Here is a 24034-nt window from a genome sequence, read left to right on the forward strand (position 1 = left end):
AAGGTGACACAATTCTGCCCATGACACAGCTCCTGTGTGTGACAGTGTAGAGCAGCGTGACGGGACCAGGTATGACTGGCTGTGTTATTTCATATTTTCTGGACCTAGAACCTTTGAGTAGCAAATTCTGCTACAGAATGAACCACCAAAAATCTGACATTTTGTTTCCCTCATCTTGTCTTTTTTCTCATGTTGATGATGAGTTTAACATGCAGTTTGGGTGTTTGTAGATTCTCACTGGACAATTTGTATGAAAGGACTTCTTACTCAGTAACTGTGTAAAGGGTATGAAGAGGTGTCGTCCATAGGAGGAATAAACCTGTGGGACAATATTCCTTGTTGTTGTTCAGTCGCTAAGTCGTGTGACTCTGCGAGCTCAGGGACTGTAGCACGCCAGGCTCCTCTTCCTCCACTATCTCCTGGAGTTTTCTCAGATTCATGTCCATTGAGTCAGTGATGCTATCTAACCATCTCATCCTCTGCTACCTCCTTCTCCTTTGCCTTCAGTCTTCAATATTCCTTATATTTGTAGTAAAATAAAAACAAAGCCGAAGAGATGAGTTTTTCTGTATGTGGGTGAAAGTGGGTGAAAGCAGGAGACGGTATTAAAGGCCAGTATTGTCATCCTTGTGGGAAGAGGACATGCTCGTGACGCCGCTGGGGGGCAGAGGTGTTAGACCAGCCGGGCAGCAGGAGAGCTTGTTGTTGGTTCTCAAAATACCTGTAGATTCCTCACTCCATAAAATAATGCTTATAGAAATTTATCTGGTGAAAATGTGAGAAATGTAAAGATGGGATAAAATGACAAGCAAAAGATAGGTGAATTATGATGCATACAGATATTGAGTGCTAAGTATTTATTGCATCATTAAAATGTAGAATAATTTTTGTTGACATGATATGTTGCTGAGCAAAAATTAAAAAAAAAAACGTACAACCATTGCTGTAATACTCCATTATGTAAAGTTTATTATGCAAAATAAGTCAAATCAGAAAAAAAAAATTAGAAAAACCTATATCAAAATGCCAAAGTAAATATATTCATCTGGGATGGTAGGATTACTAATGGTTGCTTTTCCTTTTTTTTTGGTTTTTGTCTCTCTACATTTTCTAGATTTCCTGGAGTTAGCGCAGATTTACTACTAATTTTAATGGATTATTTAAGACTAAAGGACTTAACCATAGACTGAACAGTTGGAAGGCATAAGCCTTTTTCTACTTACCAGTCAGCAATCCAGGGCTTGGTTCTGACATTATTTACGGAGCCCTCTCTCTTTTCTGTAAGTGAAAGTGTTAATTGCTCAGTCAGGTCTGACTCTTTGCAACCACATGAACTGTAGCCCACCAGATTCCTCTTTCATGAGATTTTTCCAGGCAAGAATATTGGAGTTGCCATTCCCTTCTCCAGGCAATCTTACCAACTCAGGGATAGAACCCAGATCTCTTGCATTGCAGGCAGATTATTTACTGTGTGAGCCATCAAGAAACTCTTTCCTGTGAGCTCTTAGCTAAGGTTGGGAGTGAAAGCTGACAGTCTTTATGACCTATGCATAGTGATGACCAATGGTTAAATTAAATCTGGATTTTAAAAATTACAGTGATGGAAATTATTCCAAGTCATTTTCACTAGGGTGTAGAGGATGCCTTGGCTAGCAGTGGCTCTGTATGGTGAGAAAAGCCTAGAAGAATTCACTACTCTTTCTCTTATTGCCATATTGGGAAAGGGGCCAGGTAGATAAACAGATGGAATCATTCCTTATACTCTATGAGTCAAAGTTATTGAGTGCCTAAGGGCATACCTTGATTCTTTGCCTATTAAATCCCATATTTTATGATGACAGGTGACTGTCATACTTTTAAAAGTTATGTTTTATAAAATTTAGTGTGTAGACAGCATTTAGAAGGCAGCACCACTTATAAGAAACAGGCTGACACATCAAAACACACTAAAATGGGGGGGGGGGGCAGGAGCAAAAGCAAGAAAGCTAAAGTTCTAGGACCTCTTATGCTACTTAATAACACTGGAACCTCAGACAATTTCTTTGTCAAAAAGTTTCACTTAAAATAGTATGGGCCCAGAGCTTGAATTTGAACAGGCCCCACAAAATTTGGGCTTCCCTGGTTGCTCAGAAGGTAAAGCGTCTGCCTGCAATGCGGGAGACCCGGGTTCAATCCCTGGGTTGGGAAGATCCCCTGGAGGAGAGCATGGCAACCTACTCCAGTATTCTTGCCTGGAGAATCCCATGGACAGAGGAGCCTGGTGGGCTACAGTCCATAGGGTCACAAAGAGTTGAACACAATTGAAGTGACTTAGCACACACACACACAGCTAATAATATGGTACTGCTGCTGCTGCTGCCGCCAAGTCGCTTCAGTCGTGTCCGACTCTGTGCGACCCCAGAGATGGCAGCCCACCAGGCTCCCCCGTCCCTGGGATTCTCCAGGCAAGAATAGTGGAGTGGGTTGCCATTTCCTTCTCCAATGCATGAGAGTTAAAGTGAAAGTGAAGTTGCTCAGTCGTGTCTGACTGGCAGCGACCCCATGGACTGCAGCCTACCAGGCTCCTCTGTCCATGGGATTTTCCAGGCAAGAGTACTGGAGTGGGGTGCCATTGCCTTCTCCAAATAATATGGTACAAGGCCTGCTAAAAAAATTACATTGCTTAGTTTGAAGCCCATGAGGCTCAGATACAGTATATTAGAAAAATATCTTTTAATATTCACACAGCACTGGTTCCTGGAAGGACATGTGATATAAAAGCTTAAAGCAAGAAAATAACCTTGATTTACTCCCAACCTCTTATTTAAACAGAGATTCTTGTTGTGCCTTTACAAAAATTACCCTCAGTTAATTATTACTTCCTCTGCTGATGACCATTGCTAAGTAATACATGTCCCAAATACTTCAGTCTTATTTATTTGTGTGAGAAAGATAAGTACAGGGAAGCACAGTAACTTCTGAGAGTCTTGGCTTTAAACAGTGCATGCGTGTCCCCGTATGAAAGGGGCTGTTATCTGAGCCTGTCCTTTCTTTCGTCAGTGAACTCAGACAGAGTAAACTGACAAACGAGTGTCGCCAGCTTTGAAACTTGTGTCCACTGCCAGTGTCCGAGTTAGAACTTTGAGAATATTTGTGGAGCAGGCTGTTTACTTTATTTGACCATACCAACCAAACTGCTTAGGTCGGTTGTGAATTGTGGTGTTTCTTATTTACTTATAAGTTACTGATCACTTATTTTGCATGATTTCCATATAAAGGAGAATATCTTTAGTTTTTTTTTTTTTTAAGTTGAAAGTATGTGGGCGTACAAGTAATAAATATATGTATATATATTTATCTACATATAGATATATACATATTTATCTACATGTAGATATACATATAAATATATGCAGATAGAAAATGGTAGCTTGGCTAGCTTCTTTTGTAGACTTAATGCTTATTTATCTCGTTGCTCTTTCTCATCATCTTACTTGCCTTCTCCAGCTCGTCATTACTTTCTCTGTTTGTGAGTGTATTTTGGAATTTGGTCGCGGTGGAGATAGGAGAAAGTGTCTATTTTCTTGTCTCCCCTTCTGCAGTTATGTCATGCACTTTCTCTGTGGTTCATATGTCTCGTCTTGCCAATGTGTGCCCCTTAGAGCTGTCTGCTTTTGTTGCTGTTCAGTCACTAAGTCGTCTCCAACTCTTCGCGACCCCCGTGGACTGCAGCACGCCAGCTAGTTAGGTCTGTCTACAGGGACAACATCCAGTTCCATTAAGCATGTCGTCTTGCATTGCAGGAGCTATGCCCGTCCCAGACCAGCCCTCGTCAGCCTCGGAGAAGACCAGCTCCTTGAGCCCTGGCCTCACCACCTCCAATGGGGATGGCTCGGAAACAGAAACCACCTCTGCCATCCTTGCCTCGGTTAAAGAACAGGTAGAAACGTGCCACTTTTCTGACATAAATATTGGGACATTTTTGAAATCGTTTTTTCTGGATGAAAGCTGGTAATTTAGTTACGTTGGGGAGAAAATCATGATTTTCTAGTGGGATATTGGTGTTCATTATACCATTGTTATTAAAATATGATTATAACAGCTTTTCACTCAGTTTTTATTCAAGATTTAGGCAGGTTTCCTTGCAAAAATAGTCTACAGAAAAAGCAAAAATTGTAGTCAAATTCTTACCGGTGAAGTTTTGACAGATTCATTGATGGATGCAATGTTTAATACCGTTAAATGTGTGAAGCCAAATAATTGGTCTGTGGGAAACCTAAAGTCTAGTAAAATTTCAAAGTATATCCATGATGCTAAAAAATTGATAAGGGTGAGAACAGATGATTATCATGGTGGGCTAAGCAAATTCATATTCTGTGTGTTTCTGAGATGGCTTTGGAAGAATACATTTCAGAACTTTTCCTGCAAAACTAAAGTCTAAATGATTCTTCTTTCACCATTTCTTTGCCATAAAAATGGAATAAGCAAATAAAATCTGAGGTCTCATATTTAAAAGTAATTGTTTCATAAAATTCATGTTTCTTCTGTATAAAAGGTGGTAATTAAAGAAAGCTGGAAAATCAAGTTTTTTACATTTGCTTCTTTTTCTTTACCATGGCCTGGAATGTAAATCAGTGTTTTTTGTCTTGTTTTAAGTGCAAAAGCATCCTGTCTTTGAATTATAGTATTCAGGGATGCTGAATTAGCAACAGCAGTGGGAGAAAAGTGACATAGTTTTCCTGAACCCAGGAACATCTTAATAGAGTGATAGGCTGCTGCTGCTGCTGCTAAGTCACTTCAGTCATCTCCGACTCTGTGCGACCCCATAGACAGCAGCCCACCAGGCTCCCCCGTCCCTGGGATTCTCCAGGACTGAATGGGGCAATTACAGACTCAACTAGGAGAAGGAAGGCCTTTGGTTTTCCTAGAGAACACTGATTTTGTTTAATAAATGGGAACTGATTTAGGTAAAGGTTGATGATCAAGCTATCAAGGAGTAGCTAAGGAAAGATCCATTGAAGGAATCAATGATGCTATTAGTTAAAATTGTGTCACCAGGTCAGAAAGTGTGAAGCAAAATTAGGAGAGATGAATGGATGGGTTGGGTAATCTAGTTTGTGAAAATGGTAAGTAATCAGGAAATTGGGTTGAGGCCCAGACTGTATTGCTTGATTAATTTCTTCTAAAAGCCTACCCATGAGTGTTTTCTGGCTATTTTTCATGAGCAAGGGAAACAGAAAGGGAAAGTCCATGCTGCTTCTCATACTTCAGATACTGCTTTGTTTTATCGCTGGGTTATGTCGTGGATTTTTATTCTGGCCTAGTCTGGACATCTTGCTAGGCCACTAGCTTTAGAGTAGTGACAAAGTGTAAGGCATGAGAAATAAACTTACTAAGACAACCAGACCTGTCTGACGAAAAGATCCCACTTGCCTTGGGGCATGGCCTAAAAATAAAAATATGTAAATAAAGAATATAGATAAGCAACAAGCACTAAAATTTTTTTAAAAGTTACCATGAAGAGTTTATTTTCTAGTTATTAAACTCATTTCATTGCTTATAGATGAGATAAGATTCTTTGTGACAAGAAAATCTGTCTTGGGGAGCTGAGACAGAGCAGGTGGTAACACCCAAATCAGAGACCTGGGTGCCAGGCTCCATGTGTGGTGTTTGCCAGTTTGAAGGCAGAAATCACTCAGCAGCAGAGCCCATGGACTTCCTTGGTGTGCCCTCGTGGAGATGACCAATCTCTTCCTTCACTGGGGGATTTTTGTCCTAAATTATTCTTCAGACGTCCTTCCTCTCTTTTTCTCAGGGATAGACTGTTTTCTTATGGAGTCAAAACTAAGTTAAATATGTTTTTAAAAGCTTTAGCTGAAATTAAGGAAAATAACTTTAAAAATTAATACCTTCTATGGTTCTTAATAATTATATGCATAATCTATTTATAAATCTTTTCACTGAAAGGATATTTGCCTGGCCCTCTTTAGGTACTAATAAGAAATAACTTTCTTGAGTAAAAATACTATTTCTTCATTTAGAGAATTTCAAGTAAAACATTTTATGGCATTATACTTATTATCACTCTAGTCCTGACTCCCTGGGAGTCATTTCTACAGGAGGGTAGTGATTTTTTTTTTTTTTTTCATCATAGTAGGCATATATTCTGAGGTGACTGGGTATAATAGGCTACATGATTTAATTGCTCATTCATTAAATACACTGAGTACGTTATACTGGTAAATTACAGTAAAGAGTAGTAATGGAAATGAATACGTAAAGAAAGCTCAGTCTAGTTAGAGTTCATTGGAATACGTTGTTAATGAGACTAAGAACACAGGTTCTTAGGCTGGTAGTTGACATTGCATGGAAATAAATTCTAGGCTGTAACCACTGACCAGAACTTACATCATGCCAAACCCTGAACCATGGAATGTGTCCCGTGTGGCATGTATGGCATGACTGAGGCATTTGTAAGCTGAGTCCTAAAGTGTTTGAGCACCCATCAGTCATGGACTGTTCAGTGAAAAGGTGTTCACTGATCTTTTTTCTCTGTTCTGATTTCCCATCTCGATTGCTTTTTAACTGGAGAATTTTGTACTTTTGCATTAACATAAACAGACTGATGATTTATGCTGTACTCTGTGGGTGGTTTTCTATGTTCCAGAGGCATTGGTCTCATTTCCAACATTTACCAAGTCTCTCGTCCTGTGGGGCTCCAAGGGGGAGACACTCAGCTCCTACTTCTTCCCCTGTATGTGAGTGTCCTTTACTTAAAGAGGAAGAGAGGACAGAGGTTCGGTGATGATTCTTGTCATGTCATCTGAACAAATAACTGAGAGGAGACTGACAACCATTCATCTCAAAGAGGAGCCAAAGTGATACGATGGCTAAAAGGGTGAGAAGGGTCAAGGGATTTAAAGATAGGAGATAATTGCTATGATGGTGGCAATGACCCATAAGAAGAGAAGAAATTAGTGATGCTTGACAGAGAGGGTATGATTTCAGGGGGAAAGTTACTGAGTAGGTGAGAGTGAAGGAGACCCAGTGCACCAGTGGAGGGAACAAAGACAGTTCACCTATGGGAACAGGAGACTACATGCTTGCAGGTGGGCTGATGGCTTGGCACTGGAAATGTGTCTGTTTCTAATCTGCTGTCATCAGGTAGACATGGTCAGCACATTCTGAGTTGGAGCCTATTTGAAGTCTGAAAAGCTGGAGGTGGAGAGGGAAAGGCATTGGATATGATGGATGTAAGAAAATGACTATAATGGTGGATATCAGAATTGATGCTGAGTGACAAGGGGTGAAAGACAGGAAAATTGATAGGAACAAAGGATTCACAGAGCGAATAGCTACAGATGCTGATAGCATGAGAACCACGTGCTTAAAGCAGGAATTTGAAAGCAATTCTTGTTAATGTTGAGGCCTCGGTTATGACTCTGGGAAGTAAGGTCAAATCAAGAAAAGAGAAAGATTGTTATTGACTGTGAAAGCTGCTCTAAGGATGACGGCAGGGCAGTGGCTCAAATCCCCATCACTGGAGAGGAGAGATCCAAGGCTGCCCTGTGACTGCAAGAAATGCAAATATGTTTGCTTCCAGTTTGCCTGAGAGTAGTCATCTGATCTTCATTTTCTTGTTTTTGTTTTTTTTAAAAAATTGTTCCAATGCTGGGCTGTAGTATTAGACAAGAATTTACATTTACTTGCTCTAAGTAATGTTGATCTGTATATTTTATCTTAAATCAATATGTATACTACTTTGCTCTTAGGAAAACCATGACTTTCCTAAAACTGTACCTGTTTTAAAATATATTTTTTTCTTTCCCTTCAGTTGATCAGTGTTTAATTTGACCATCATATGCTTTCAAAGCTGGTGTCTAAAGGGTCTTCTTATATAAGCTAGAAAAATCATGGGGGCTTTTGGTAATTATTTTTTTTTAATTGAAGTATAGTTAATTTACAATGTTGTATTACTTTCAGGTATAGAGCAAAGTGATTCAGATATATATTATTGACATATCCTTTTTCAGATCCTCTTCCATGGGATGCTTCTTAAAAACCTTTAGATTTTTGGAAAACTTTAGAGCTCATATAGTTGATCTTTGTAAATTATTATGGTACAGATAAATGTGTTTTTTGTAATGATTCTACCAGTGAAATATGTTTAATAATGAACAGATTAAATATAAAATTCTAAGTACAGAACAGTAAATGCAAATGTGTTATATTGTTGTGTTTATTTAATAGTGTTTGTCACATGCCGACTATGTGCTTAGAACTGTGCTTTCCCTGGGCGATACACAGATTTGGAGTATTATTGCTTTCAAGTATAGCAATGAAGCTAAAAATATAAGACAAACACATATAAAAAGGTATAAAATATTTTTTTAAATTGTAGGTGAATTGTTCATTTGCTTGTTTTTGACTGTAACGGGTCTCCGTTGCTGCGTGGGCTTTGCTCTAGCTGCAGTGAGCGGTGTCCACTCTCTGGTTGCGTTGTGTTGGCTTCTCACTGCAGTGGCCTCTCTGGTTATGGCGCATGGGTTCTAGAGCACACTGGCTTCAGGAGTTTCTGGACTCCAGAGCACTGGCTCGGGAGTTGTGCCGCACGGCCTTAGTTGCTCCGAGGCATGTGGAATCTTCCCAGATCAGGGATAGAACTTATGTCTCCTGCATTGGCAGGTGGATTCTTTGCCACTAAGCCACCACCAGGGAAGACCTGTGGGTGAAGTTTTAAGAAAACACTCTAGTCAATATATTATAAAATTCCAAATGGTTTGTAACAATAAACATATTCCTTAAAATTGATTGTGTTTGTAACTGTAGATGTTCTATTGCGACAGTAACATCTCCTGTTCTTTAAATTCCACAAGGATTGAAGATTATATTATTGCTTTCAAAGGAAATTTTCAATATCATGATTTAGGATATTGGTAATTTTTAAGTAATAAAACAGGACTATTTTGCTTTTAATCATTTTTGTTATTATGTTTAATGTAGAAAAGTAGGAGTAGAGGCATTTCTGAGCTCCCAGTATGGGCAGAACTACTGACTGCAGAGTATTTTGCATATGTCCGAATCATATGCAGGTACTAAAAAAGTATTTAAAAATATTTATCTTACATAAAATCTAAAAAAATCTGGATCATTTACATTGACTCATGTGTTAAGATAGCATGCCTTTATTTTTACTTAGAGTCTACATTTATATAGCTTTAAAATTACATAGCTCTGTATAACAGCAGTATTATTGGGAAGGAGTACATTATAAAATGCTTAGTTAATTGGTATTTTTCCAGTGCTGCATAACATTGCAGAATTTCTCAGTATTATTCGTGTCCCTGTGATCTGCAACAATAGTTTCTGATAACACAATGTGGAAAATGACCTATATAACTAATCAGTTTCCAAAGTATATTTTTGGAAAATATTTTATGAAACTAATGACGAAATTATCATCCATGAAAAAAGAGGAAATTAAAACACCTTTAGGAAAGGTCAAGAAGATGGAGAAGAATTATCTGCAAAGACTAGTGAACTTTATATTCATTTAGTCAGAGAAGAAAAGAATTAGATCATAGTGACACTAGCTGAACTTTCTCCATGTATTAAAATTAAAATGAGAATTATTTTATTTTATTTTTTTTCATTTTCTGAATATTATAATTTTATTTTTTTTATTTTTTTTAATTTTATTTTATTTTTAAACTTTACATAATTGTATTAGAATTATTTTATTGATAATTTTAAAATTTATTTCTTTTTTAGCCAGATATAGATTGAAAGTTTTTTTAAAAAGGGACGGGGTCATGACTTTACTCTTTTTTCATTTCTAGAACAGGAGCTATGTTAGGGGCAGTGAATGCCTGTTTGAACTGGGTCTGGGTAGGTGATATAGCTAATAATAAGGAAAGGAAAGAGCCTGGAGTCAGCAAGGATCAGAAAGCCTTATAGATATAACATGCCCAGTCGGGGAGCCAGTTGTAGCTACAGTGAGCACATGGGTGTGTAGTCTTCCAGCAGGGCAAAGAAAGCAAGCAGGTAGTGAAAGTAGAGGTCCGGAGTTCCAACTCGGAAGCAAAGGGGTGGTCATGTGGCACCAGACTGATAGGATCAGCTAGGCTTGAAGCAAGTCTATTTGGATCCTGTATCCTTTGAATCACAAAAATGATGATTGAAACGGGAGATCAAGGAGGAACAAAGCTCATAAACTATTTGTGTAAGATTTGGGGAATTAATGCTGGAGGTTTTAGCCATGGCTGGATAACTCTGCAAGTGTGAATACGTCGTCTGCCTCCCTTCTTCTATGCTCCCTCGTTTATATTCTAGTCTTGCCTGTAAGTTATTTTGAGTTCTTTTCTCTAAAGCTTAATTTTCGCCTTAACATTTTACTTTGTAACTCTTCTCAAGACACATATGTACTCATCCATCTTTTTAATAACCCCAGATTCTATTCTAAGCATTAATTCGTTGGTTGATGTCTGCTTAGTCTCTTTGAAGCTGTTATTTGTTCAGGTTTTAGGGGGCTGAAGGCTATAATGGGAAAAATAAAAATGGACTAACCCTTTACATGCTAAGTTAGAAGACAAGCTCTTAATAGGTGGGGTTTTGTAACATGATATTATAGTGTCTACTGTGTCTTTCATATTTGTTATTAGAATTCATTGTTATTCATATGTGAAATCACATTGAATATTTTAAATGTGGTATTTTAATAGTTTTAAATAAGCTTTCCATTATAAAATGATTCGTGCACATTGTGAAAAGTTTAAAAAACTAAAAATGGAGTAGAGGTACAGATTTTATTTGAGGATAACACTGCAGTTAGAGATTGTTGCTATATTTGGGAGGATTTCCTTTTTAGATTTTTTTATATGACTATATAATTATTTGTGCACATTTTTGTTTTTCTTTATGTTTTATACTTTGTACATTTAATATTATATCAAGTATTTTTATATCACTAAATATTTTAGAACATTTTTTCTAATGGTTATATAAGTGGATGCACTGGGAATTATTTAATATTATAATTTTATTTAACTTTTTTCTTATTAATTGAGCTCTTCAGTTGATTCCATTTTCTCAGATTGAAAAAAAAAATGACATGTCATACTTTCTTGTACATAAATCATTGGGTCAGCTTTGACAGAGGCTGCCTGGAGCAAAGTTTTAAGAATGACTTTAAAAACATTTGCAAACTCACTGAGAAAATCTGTCATAATTAATTACTGATAAGAGCCACAGGCAGGATGTATGAAGCAGGAACTCTTGGGGTATCACCCTGTACAGGGTTTGTGTGGAAATGAAAATTAACAAATAGAATATTCTAGAGGGAGTAAATGGGAAGAACATGTTTAGTGTTCAGAACAACTGAACCAAATATGGTAGAAACAGTCAAAATAAACATAGGAATTATAGCAGGACAAGGAAACACTGTTAAATAGAATCTCAAAATGCCAAAAGAGTTCTTTAAAAGGACAGATATTAAATTTCTTTAAATTTATATTTCAATAAAATATATATTTCATATTTCTTTAAAATGTTAATGTGGAACTTATTTCATCAGATATGTAATTAAATGATGACCTTTCTTTTTTAAAAAATTAATTGATTCATTTTAATTGGAGACTAATTACTTTACAATATTGTGGTGGTTTTTGCCATATTTTGACATGAATCAGCCACGGGTGTACACGTGTCCCCCATCCCGAACCCCCCTCCCACCTCCCTCCCCGTCCCATCCCTCTGGGATGTCCCAGTGCACCTGCTTTGAGTGCCCTGTTTAATGCATTGAGCATGCACTGGTCTATGGTGACTTTTCTTTGGTGACTATTTTGTGAATATTTCTATTTATGACCAAAGAAATTGAAACTTAAAAAACTGTTTAGTTTGCTTGCTTGCTTGCTTGCTTAGTTTTGCTCAGTCATGTCCGACTCTGTGAGACCCCAGGAACTGTAACCCCCCAGGCTCCTCTGTCCATGGGATCCTCCAGGCAAGGATACTAGAGTGGGTTGCCATTTCCTCCTCCAAGGAATCTTCCCAGCTCAGGGATTGAACCAATGTCTCCTGTGTTTCCTGCATTACAGGCAGATTATTGACCCTCTGAGCCATCTGGGAACCATATAAGAAATTGCTACAGAATTGAAATGAGCAGTTAGCTTGGTTTTCTCTGTGACCAGAGTTTTCCTGAGGTCAAGTTAGATGTTGCCTATGCCTTTGTTACTTTTATTTAACTCAGAAAAGGGAGGTGGGTCATTTCACATCAACTTGATCTGTGATATATTTTTGGAATCTGAAGGAATCATTAATGAGACTCCAAACAGACAGACTAACAAAGGTCCATATTGTCAAAGCTGTGGTTTTTCTAGTTGTCATATATAGATGTAAGAGTTGGACTATAAAGAAAGCTGAGTGTTGAACAATTGGTGCTTTCGAATTGTGGTGCTGGAGGAGACTCTTGAGAGTCCCTTGGACAGCCAGAAGATCAAACCAGTCAATCCCTAAAGGAAATCTACCATGAAATATTCATTGGAAGGACTGATGCCTAAGCTGAAACTCTAATACTTAACCTCCTGATGCAAACAGGCAACTCACTGGAAAAGACCTTGATGCTGAGAAAGATTGAGGGCGAGAGGAGAAGCGAGTGGTAGAAGATGAGATGGTTAGATAGCACCACTGACTCAGTGGACATGAGTTTAAGCAAGCTCCAGGAGCTGGTGGAGGACAGAGTAGTCTGGCATGCTACAGTACATGGGGTCGCAAAGAATTGGCTGAACAGCAAGGAAACAGACATACTTCAGTGAATTTATGTAGCTCAGTGTTAGTGTCTGTAGTGAAAATGTGGGGTGATGGGAGTCCCAGGGGTTAAATACCATAGCATCACTTTCCTGGAACATTCCTGTTTTTCAGAGTCAGTGGTTTGCACTGACATTATCTGTGGTGTGCATCAGTAACACAGGTAAACATGCCCCAGGCAGCCCATCGATCATGTTCAAGTTGCTGTCATTTGACTGCAGTCATTGAAGGAATGTGCAGGTTCATGCCCTAGGCTCTAAATGAGCCTGCTATCTAGTGGCTGCCAGGGAAAAGTGAAGACCAGTCTCCTCCTTTTTCACTAATGGCAGGTTTTGACTTTCACATTCTACTCTTGGCCACCAGGATCGCTTGCTTAATAAATAGGAGAAAGAAGGACCCAGTATCAATGCAACCAAAACAAACAAGCACAAATCACTTTGGACAAGTAATCTTCAACATTTCCGTAGTGAATACTAACTAGTTCTATTCACCAAGTCAGTAGATTTTTTAAAAATTTCGTTGGAGAGTATAGCTGCTTTACAATGTTGTATTAGTTTCTGCTGTATAGCAAGGTGAATCAGTTACGCATATACATATATCCCCTCTCTTTTGGATTTCCTTTCCATTTAGGTCACCACAGAGCACTAAGTAGAGTTTTCTGTGCTATACAATCAGTTCTCAGTAGTAATCTATTTTATACAAGTCAATAGATTTAGCTATCTGAGATGCATTTTGTAGCTTACACTTCCTGGAGGAAAAAATTATCTTCAGAATTCAAAATTAGATTACAGAAAAGTCAACTTAAGGTTGTTCCATAGTTGTTGGCAAGTCCAAGCAATTCCATGAGCAGTTGGACATAGCTGTCTCATGTTCTGAGTAGCAGGATTCTGGGGCATCAACCAGACTAAGTTGCTTCAGTCATATCCGACTCTTTGAGACCCCATAGACTGTAGCCCACTGGGCTCCTCTGTCCATGGGATTCTCCAGGCAAGTATACTAGAATGGGCTGCCATTCCCTTCTCCAGGGGATCATCCCCACCCAGGGATCGAAACCCCATCTCTTGTGTCTTCCTCATTGGCAGGTGGATTGTTTACCACTAGCACCTTCTGGGCCACCCACCAAGGGTCTTTAAATCTTTGAGTGGATTGGAAGCCTCTGCAGGACAGAAGTAGGCCTGCTGGCCAGCACTCATGCCTACCACCTCTACAGCATTGAAGCCCTTCACCCAAACAAAAGATCAGCTTTGAACCTAACCCCTTAGCTAACACAGGTGCTTTTACGAAATAATACCATTCACTCCAACTACTGGTCAGAGACCTGCAGTTGCCTGTTATAGACCTGTTGGAAGCCAGAGGCAGTTTATGCTTAAAATAAATAATCTAGAATGTAAATTCTCTAATTTGGGATCTCTGCTGAGGTCAGGACAGCACCTCAGTCCTTCACAGTAATACGTTCCAAGAGTGTGGCTTTCATAATGCTGAAGAATTAATGCTTTTGAACTGTGGTGTTGGAGAAACTCTTGAGAGTCCCTTGGACTGCAAGGAGATCCAACCAGTCCATCCTAAAGGAAATCAGTCCTGAATATTATTGGAAGGACTCATGCTGAAGCTGAAACTCCAATATTTGGCCACCTAATGTGAAGAACTGACTCTTTGGAAAAGACCCTGAGGCTGGGAAAGATTAAGGGTGGGAAGAGAAGGGGACCACAGAGGATGAGATGGTTGGATGGCATCACTGACTCAATGGACATGAGTTTGAGTAAACTCCTGAAGTTGGTGATGGACAGGGAGGCCTGGCATGCTGCATGGGGTCGCAGACTCAGACACGACTGAGTGACTGAACTAAATTGAACTGAATGAAATGACTCCACCTTTAGGGGGAGTTGTTGTTGTTGTTGTTTACTGGCTAAGTCATGCCCAACACTTTGTGACCCCATGCAGTGTAGCCCAGCAGGCTCCTCTGTCAATGGGATTTCCCAGGCAAGAATACTGGAGTGGGTTGCCATTTCCTTCTCCAGAGTCTCCTGCATTGGCTGGCAGGTTCTTTACCACTCAGTCACCAGAGAAACCCTTAGGGAGAATAGAAATAAGAAATTACTATCCTGGGAGCTTTTCTGGATTGTATGGAAGACTGATATTGAAAACATTTTGCACACTGTTGTCACAGGATTTAACAGAAGTGAAATATTTTAGTAGTAGAGATATAGTACTATTATTGTAGGAATAATAGTTAAAATGCTTATTTTCTGAAAAACATCTAAGTTTACTGATTAATTTATGGGATGGATAAATTTATGGTTGTGACCAGGTCTTCTCTCTTTCCTGTGTCCCCAGCACCCAAGTGAGTGCCACACCCAGAGAACATGTTTAACTCATTTGTGTTGAGGATGTGCATTCATGAATAAACTTACAGTATTTTCCTGTTCTGTCATAGTGCAAAAGTGAATGCTTCATCTAATTGCGATGGGAGCCATTAGTTTAGTTGTGTGGCTCAGGGATCTCATCTGCATTGTTAGCTTGATCGTGTCTTTCCATTCTTTTTTGAATGGTTGTGTTGCATCTGTGTCTTCCCCTGTGGGCTGCCTGCATATTGTTTCAGAATTAGTCCATTTACTCTGATGAATCCCAGGCCCCCAAATTGCAGTTTCCTCTATAAACAACCCAAACTGAAACTCGTTTAACCGGGTGGAGTGAGATATTTTCAATTTGAAAGGAGGCATGTTAAGTGAAACATAACCTCCGTTCATGAAATATGTAGGTGATTGTCTTTTTTCTGGGCTTACCTGATAGCTCAGACAGTAAAGAGTTGGCCTACAATGCAAGAGACTCGGATTCAATCCCTGGGTCAGGAAAATCTCCTGGAGAAGGGAATGGTTGCCCACTTCAATATTCTTGCCTGGAGAATTCCATGGACAGGGGAGCCTGGAGGGCTTAGTTCATGGGGTTGCAGAGTGTCAGACAAAAATCATTTTTTCTTGAACTAAACTTGTGTGCCTTATTTCATCTAAAATTTAAAAAGCAATCAACTCCCCTGTTAGAACATAAATCAGCAGCTTCACTCATAAAAAACACACAAACATCTAATTCCTTTTGTTTCTATGCAATTATACCAAGTTCCTCATATTTGTTGAGTGTCTCTTTCAGTCATTTTTAACTGTTCTTTGAAAACATACTTTTCCCAGAGGATAGAGCAATCCAACTACTATAATCATCTGCTGGTCTCATATTTCTTTTCTGTTTAGGAGGTTTTTCACCATTTCACACCTGATGGAACTCAATATGGTCATATTAAAATCTTCTGATTATTACAGATTTTGACGTGTGTTGTTGTGTATGTTTATTTTGAATGTTTGTTTAATGATGGTATGCCATATGTATTGCATATGTGTGGGGCTTTTTGTTTTTGTTTTTGGGTTTTTAATGTATTTGCATAAGATACATCATGTGGTACGGGGAGGGAGGAGAGAGGGGGATTTGGGATGGGGAACACGTGTATACCTGTGGTGGATTCATGTTGATGTATGGCAAAACCAATACAATATTGTAAAGTAATTAACCTCCAGTTAAAATAAATAAATTTATATTAAAAAAAATACATCATCTTTTTAAAAATTAAATTAAAAAATATAATTGAAATATTGTTGATTTACAATGTTGTGTTAATTTCAGATATACAGCTAAGTGATTCAGTTATATATATATCTAGTATATCTGATTTACATATGCTATGTATATCAATTATATATATGTCTTTTTCCAGATATATATTCTTTTTCAGATTCTTTTCCCTTATGGCTTATTACAAAATATTGAGTATAGTTCCCTGTGCTATACAGTAGGTCCCTGTTTTTTATCTATTTCATATATAATGATATGTGGTCAGTTGCTCATTCGTATCTGACTCTTCATGGCCCCATGGCCCTTATAGCCCACCAGGCTCCTCTGTCCATGGGATTCTCCAGAGTGGCAATGCTAGAGTGGGTTGCCATTCCCTACTCCTGAGAATCTTCCTAACCTGGGCATCAAACCTGTGATAACTGCATCTCCTGCATTGTCAGGCAGATTACTACTCTCGCCACATGGGAAGCCCATATATGGTAGTGTGGGCTTATCCTAACAAAGCTCCTAATTTATCCCTCCTTTCATCATGAGCTTCTTTATATGCACTTTCCTGGACACATAAGACTCTTACTGGTCCACAACTTTATAGAAGAATAATTTCAGTCTTATCTATGGGTTACAGGAAATATTCTTCATATAAAAATGTTCTAAGGATTTCCTATAAGAAATGCAGCAGTAGTAATCATAAATGCTGTTGTTGCAAATCCCTTATTATGTCCCCAGCTCAGGTGAAGGTTTATTTTGCAGCATTTTCTCAGGAGAAAACTTTGCAAGTGAAGATGGCCTTAAAACACTTCACGGAAACATAAACTTGGAATATACTTTCATGTCAACTTCAGAAGTGAACAGGTTGTTCTTGTGAGAAATGTGGACCCTATATAAATGTTGCCTCATGGTGAATTAAGACAGGTGACAATATATTGACCATTAAAAAGTGTCTACAACACTATTTCCCCTGTCTTTGACCTTCTTCTGATGTGAGTCTAACACTCTCTCCCATTGATAAATGGGCTCAATATTCCCTGTCCTTCACTTTATTTGGACTCGAGACTATGGTGGAAGTGACACTGAATTCTAAGACTGGAGCATTAAGGGTGGTACACCTGCTCATTGGTTCTCTTGGGATCCTCATTCTTAGAAACAAGTCACCATAAAGTGGATGTGGCTGTGTGCAGAAATGCTCAGTCCCTGAGCTCATAGCCATGTCTGAACTTCTGGCCGACATCAGTGTCAACTTGCCAGCCTTTCCAATGAGCCATCTACTGTTGAGTCCCCTGTCAAGGGGCCCAGGCTGCAGTCTGATACTTGGACACCGATGACCAAGATAAACCATTGTGGTTTCAAGCCAGGTTGGGGCTGGTTTGCTACATAGCAGTAGATAACCAGTTCAGACATTTTCCTGTGCTTATAAAAAAATCATTGTATTAGGCCATCTGTATACTTTTCTCTGCTTCTAAATCTTACGTTTCTGTACATCCTGAGGTATCTTTAAAAGATCAGCTTATTGAAATATAATTCACAAGCCATACATTTCACTTGTTTCAGTGGTTTATTCACAGAGTTGTACAGCCATTGCCACCATTTAATTTTGAAACACTTTTGTCCCTTCAAAGATAATTCCATGTTGATACATGGCAAAACCAATACAATATTGTAAAGTTAAAAAATACAATAAAAAAAAGAATGCTCAAACTACCAAAAAAAAAAGATAATTCCTATACCATTAACAACCATTCTCCTCAAACCTCATGGCCCTAGGAAACAATATATTTTCTATCTTTGTAGATTTTCCTATTCTGGCCATTTCATATAAATAAAATCATAAATATATCATCATTTGTGAATGGCTGCTTTCACAATTCATAATGTTAAGTTTCACCCATATTGTAGTATATATCACTGTTTCACTCCTTTTTATTTCCAAATATATTCCATTCTGTGGATATGTTTCATTTCACTTCCCATTCATCTGCTGATAAACTTTTGGGTTGTTTCTACTTTTTGGCTATTGGGAATAAGGTTGATATGAGTAACCTGTATGTAAGCTTTGTCTAGACATATATTTTTATTTCTCTTGGATAAATAACTAAAAAGGGAAATTGTTGGGTCATCTGATAACTGTAAGGTCAACATTTTGAGAAACTGCCAAATTGTATTGCAGAGAGGCTGTATCTACTGGAGCTCCCAGTTCTTCACATTCTGCCATCACTTGTTCTTGTCCGTCTTATTTATTTGAGCCATCCTCATGGGCTGAGGCAACTTTCCAAAACGATTTGCTAGACGAGAACCTGAGAACACACACCAGACAGTCCTATGGTAGATCAATAATACATTTTTAAATGTTTAAGTATTATATTAAAAAAAAATATTTAGCAGTACATTTATACTGTAGACAAAGATAAGTTCCCAAACATGAATTGGTATAAGCCCCAGTATTTCTGGGGCAGCATTCCCAGTCCTGTAAAGAGCCCAGAAGCCAAGTCATATTAGTTTCAGATAGAAGAACCAATGATGTCTGGCTTGCAGAGTATGGTTGGAGGGTGGGAGGATGGGGTAAGATGGGAAGAAGAAGAAGGAATGTAAGAGTTGCCATCATAACTTCTCTGGTAGCCCAGTGGCTAAGACTCCAAGCTCCCATTTTAGTGGGCCGAGGTTTGATTCCTGGTCAGGGAACTAGATCCTACATCCTGCAACTAAGATTTTCTGTGCCACAACTAGAAAATTCTACATGCCGAGACTAAAGATCTTGTACGTTGCAACAAAGATCAAAGATGCCACATGCTGAAACCTAAGGCCTGGCGCATCTCAAAAAAAAAAAAAAAAACCACAGAGCTGCCATCAAATGACAAATTTAGGAAAGTATCAAAAAATACAACTAGTTATTACTGCCTTCTCAGGAAATCCATCAGCAAGAAAAATCAATGGCAGCCCTTTTGAAAAATGGGTGGCAGCATTGTTTTTCAGTCACTCAGTCGTGTCTGACTCTTTATGACTCCATGGAATGCAGCATGCCAGGCTGTCCCATCCTTCACCATCTCATGGAGCTTGCACAAACTCATATCCATTGAATCAGTGATGCCATCCAACCATCTCATCCTCTGTCGTCCCCTTCTCCTCCTGCCTTCAGTCTTTCCCAGCATCAGGGTCTTTTCCAGTGAGTCAGCTCTTTCCATCAGGTGGCCAAATTATTGGAAGTTTCAGCTTCAGCATCAGTCCTTCCAATGAATATTCAGGACTGATCTCCTTTAGGATGGACTGGTTGGATCTCCTTGCAGTCCAAGGGACTCTCAAAGAGTCTTCTTCAGCACCACAATTCAAAAGCATCAGTTCTTCGGTGCTCAGCCTTTTTTATGGTCCAGCTCTCACATCTGTCCATGACTACTGGAAAAAACCATAGCTTTGACTAGATGGACCTATGTTGGCAAAGTAATATCTCTGCTTTTTAATATACTATCTAGGTTGGTCATAGCTTTTCTTCCAAGGAGGAAGTGACCTTTACTTTCAAAGCTGCAGTCCCCATCTGCAGTGATTTTGGAGCTCAAGAAAATAAAGTCTGTCACTGTTTCCATTGTTTGCCCATCTATTTGCCATGAAGTGATGGGACCAGATGCCATCATCTTAAAGATCATATAGATCATGGATCATAAAGAAAGCTGAGCGCCGAAGAATTGATGCTTTGAACTGTAGTGTTGAAGACTCTCGAGAGTCCCTTGGACAGCAAGGAAATCAAGTCAGTCAATCTTAAAGGAAATCAGTCCTGAATATTCATTGGAAGGACTCATGCTGAAGCTGAAACTCCAATACCTTGACCACCTGATGCGAAGAACTGACTCACTGGAAGCGACCCTGATGCTGGGAAAGATTGAAGGCAGGAGGAGAAGGAGATGACAATGGATGAGCTGGTTGGATGGCATCACTGACTCAAGGGACATGAGTTTGCACAATCTCTGGAAGTTGGTAATGGACAGGGAAGCCTGGTGTGCTACAGCCCATGGGGTTGCAAAGAGTCAGACATGAGTAAGAGACTAAACTGAACTGAGCTGTAATGATCTGAAGGCTTCTCCAGGTATTAATTATTATTTTTTTAAATTTTATTTTATTTTTAAACTTTACAATATTGTATTAGTTTTGCCAAATATCGAAATGAATCCGCCACAGGTATACCTGTGTTCCCCATCCTGAACCCTCCTCCCTCCTCCCTCCCCATACCCTCCCTCTGGGTCGTCCCAGTGCACCAGCATCCAGTATCGTGCATTGAACCTGGACTGGCGACTCGTTTCATACATGATATTATACATGTTTCAATGCCATTCTCCCAAATCTCCCCACCCTCTCCCTCTCCCACAGAGTCCATAAGACTGATCTATACACCAGTGTCTCTTTTGCTGTCTCGTACACAGGGTTATTGTTACCATCTTTCTAAATTCCATATATATGCGTTAGTATTGGTGTTTTTCTTTCTGGCTTACTTCACTCTGTATAATAGGTTCCAGTTTCATCCATCTCATTAGAATTGATTCAAATGTATTCTTTTTAATGGCTGACATGACTTCAATTTGCTAGTAAATAAATTCTTCTTACTAGTGTTCCATCACTAAAGATAAATATTACAAGTAATTTTTAAATATTGGCCAAGTTTGAATATATGCACATTTGTCATACCTGCTAAGAAACATTTCCCACTGGTCTCAAGTACTCTAAACTTTTACATATTTGGCATTTTGCAACAAGACCAATTATTATTGTGTAGCTTTAGAAAATATTGCCTTCATAGCAAGTCCAGTAAAGACTTAGCTAAGACATTTGATGAACTTTGATAATTAAGAGGAAAGGCAATTGTCATAACTAGGCTGGAAATTTTTCTGCTGCTTTCAAGGACAAGTTCAAATCTCAGAGCTTCTGTCATGGCACAGCGTGAGTGAGTGGTGGATCCAGGAGGCAAAATATTCATTTCTTAAAAAAATAATTGTACTTATTTTTGGCTGTGCTGAGTCTTTGTTGTTGTGAGGCTTTTCTCTAGTTGCAGTGAGTGGGGCTACTCTTTGTTGGGGTATGTGGGCTTCTTCTTTGGTGGCTTGGCTTGTTTTGTCTTGTTGAGGAGCAGGGGCTCTAGGGCATGCGGTCTTCAGGAGTTGTATTGTGTGGACTCAGTAGTTATGATTCCCAGGCTCTAAAGCACAGACTCAGTAGTTGTGGTACATGGACATAGTTGTTCCAGGGCATGTGGAATCTTCCTGGATCAGGCATCAAACCCATGTCTCCTGCATTGGCAGGCAGATTCTTTACCGCTGAGCCACCTGGGAAGCCCATCTTGTTTTAAGCATTTACTTGTAATCGGTATGGGGTTTGGCTCCATATTTGGCATAGTGCAAGAATGCGAGATACTTGGCACAGTAGATTTGCTTCAGAATCTTCCATCATTTGTTTATTGAATAGCTCTGGTCAAGATATGTAACAAATCTCCAAAACTAAGTTTGATTACCTAGTAAAATAAGGACCATCTTGTATCCGAATTATGATGAAATGTGTGCAAATTATAACATAGCTTGTACAAACACGTTAGTTTATTATGATCTCATGGAAATGTATAGTTTTAATTAGTGTATATGGACTTGGTGAATTGCTCTCCACCAGTCTTTCTTTGGTAATTAAACATATATGCCCTCTCCAACTTTGGATGAATTCTTGAAACCCAAAAGTAAGTCTGCAGTGTCTTTAGTTACTTAAGAAATTGAGAGAGAGGAGGATATTTGGCTAAGAAAATATATATTAAATTAGCTTTTAGAGTTTTACTTATTGCCAGATTATTACATGAGATGGTCTATAAATATAATGCTGAAAAGAGAGTGTAGGAAGTGTTTTGAAGCTCCTTGATTACACTTAACTATGTTAAATTTTAACTTTCTGGTAGAATATGTAGATCATCTTTTCTCTCACTTTTCTAAGTCAAACTCTTCAAAAAAATAAAGAAACATGTGTCTAGAACTCCTGATAATTAGGTCCTTTGTGTTGCTGTGACTTAAAATCCTCTGAAACCACGGGCCTGTGGAAGTCCCAGCACAGCCAGTGTCTGACATCAAGGAGTCTGGGGAAAATCATGAAGAGAAAGTTATGTTCTTCATCTTGGTCTGCACATGGAGTGGTTGTTGTATTTAAGAGATGAGGGAGATCTTTCCTACAAAAGTGGGAGTTCAGCCAAAGATACTTGGAAGAATGTTAGGCCCTAAGGTTGGACTTCCCTGGTGGCTCAGATGGTAAAGAGTCTATCTGCAATGCAGGAGACGTGAGCTTGATCCCTGGATTAGGTAGATCCCTGGAGAAGGAAATGGCAACCCACTCCAGTATTTTTGCCTGGGAAATCCCATAAGCAGAGGAGCCTGGCAGGCTATAGTCCATTGGATTATAAGGAGTCGGACACAACTGAGCAACTGAAGACTTTCAGGGTTTGCATAAGTCTTAGACTGATGGGGATTCTCACAAAATGAAATCAGGAACCCAGGTAGTCCTACTTAAATATCAAGGACATTAGCAATATTTGAATTATATTTTGGGAAGTGCTCCAGTCTTCCTTCCTCTGTTTACTATATGAAGGTCCTTTCATAATACCTGGCATGTAGAGGCTGCTCTTTGCTCAGTGGTTACAATGAAGAAAATTGGCCTTATTTTGTTAGTTAATAATTTGAGTAGCAGCAGTAATAGATTTCATTCTTAACCACCAAGGTTGAATTGATTGTGTAAAATTCATTCCAAGAGTTCTGATGTCTTATTGCTATTGGACTGTTCTATAGAAGTAAATGAAATTAATCCACCTATTTCATTCAAATTGTCGGAATACTTACAGTGATAATAGCTGAGTTTAGTGAAACATATTTTATTCCTTTTCCAAAAATTTTTATCTGAAAGGAAAATTCTTGGTATCAAGACTCCTGTGCTTTCTGTTTTCATAACAGGGAATGATTTCATTTTTTGGTGGAATGCATGAATAAATAATCAAGTAAATAATAACTGTTAGGAATTATATGTAGAAAGAAAATAGTAGGTCAAATTAATAGTTTTAGATAGAGCTAAGAATTATGAGGTCATGATGTGACTATGTCATTAGCAGTACTACCTCACATTTAATTTTAAAATAATGGAAGCAGATTAATGGACAGGGAGGCCTGGCGAGCTGCGATTCATGGGGTCGCAAAGAGTCGGAAATGACTGAGCGACTGAACTGAACTGAACTGAAAGGATCCTTTCTTGGGTAAAAAGACTTGTTTGACTAAGAGGAGAGTTTGGAAAGTAACTATTAAGTCAATTATTTGTGAATATTTGTAAAAAAACAAAAAAAGTCATCACAAGTGCCAATCAAGATTCATTAAGGAGGAACTTTTACAAACTGCCTTTAATTTTTTTTTTCCTTTTCAAAAAATAGATTGCACCCATACAGATAAGAGCAGTGACAATTTGAAGATGTAATGCTTTCTGAGTTCAATAAAGCCTTTAAAAGTCTCCTGTGATATTCTTATGTAAAATGAGGAAATGAAGAGTTTATGCATGCCAGTGTAGTTCGCATCTTCACTGGCCATGAAATAAAGTCTTGCCCAGTGAGTATTGGATATTAAATCTTTAAAAAATTCTGTCTGCCTGG

The 24034-nt window shown here is 38.6% G+C and overlaps 1 protein-coding gene across 2 annotated transcripts in view; it reads left to right on the forward strand.

The window, feature by feature from the left end:
• Window positions 1–24034, forward strand: part of CTNND2 (catenin delta 2) — a 1099643-nt gene that overhangs the window by 186501 nt on the left and 889108 nt on the right. For both annotated transcript variants that reach the window (XM_005221651.5, XM_002696428.7), the window contains exon 2: window positions 3783–3919. In XM_005221651.5, coding sequence (XP_005221708.1) covers window positions 3783–3919 — 137 coding nt within the window. The remainder of the gene's footprint in view (window positions 1–3782; window positions 3920–24034) is intronic.

The sequence above is a fragment of the Bos taurus genome, chromosome 20 (assembly GCF_002263795.3).
Source record: "Bos taurus isolate L1 Dominette 01449 registration number 42190680 breed Hereford chromosome 20, ARS-UCD2.0, whole genome shotgun sequence".
Taxonomy (NCBI): domain Eukaryota; kingdom Metazoa; phylum Chordata; class Mammalia; order Artiodactyla; family Bovidae; genus Bos; species Bos taurus.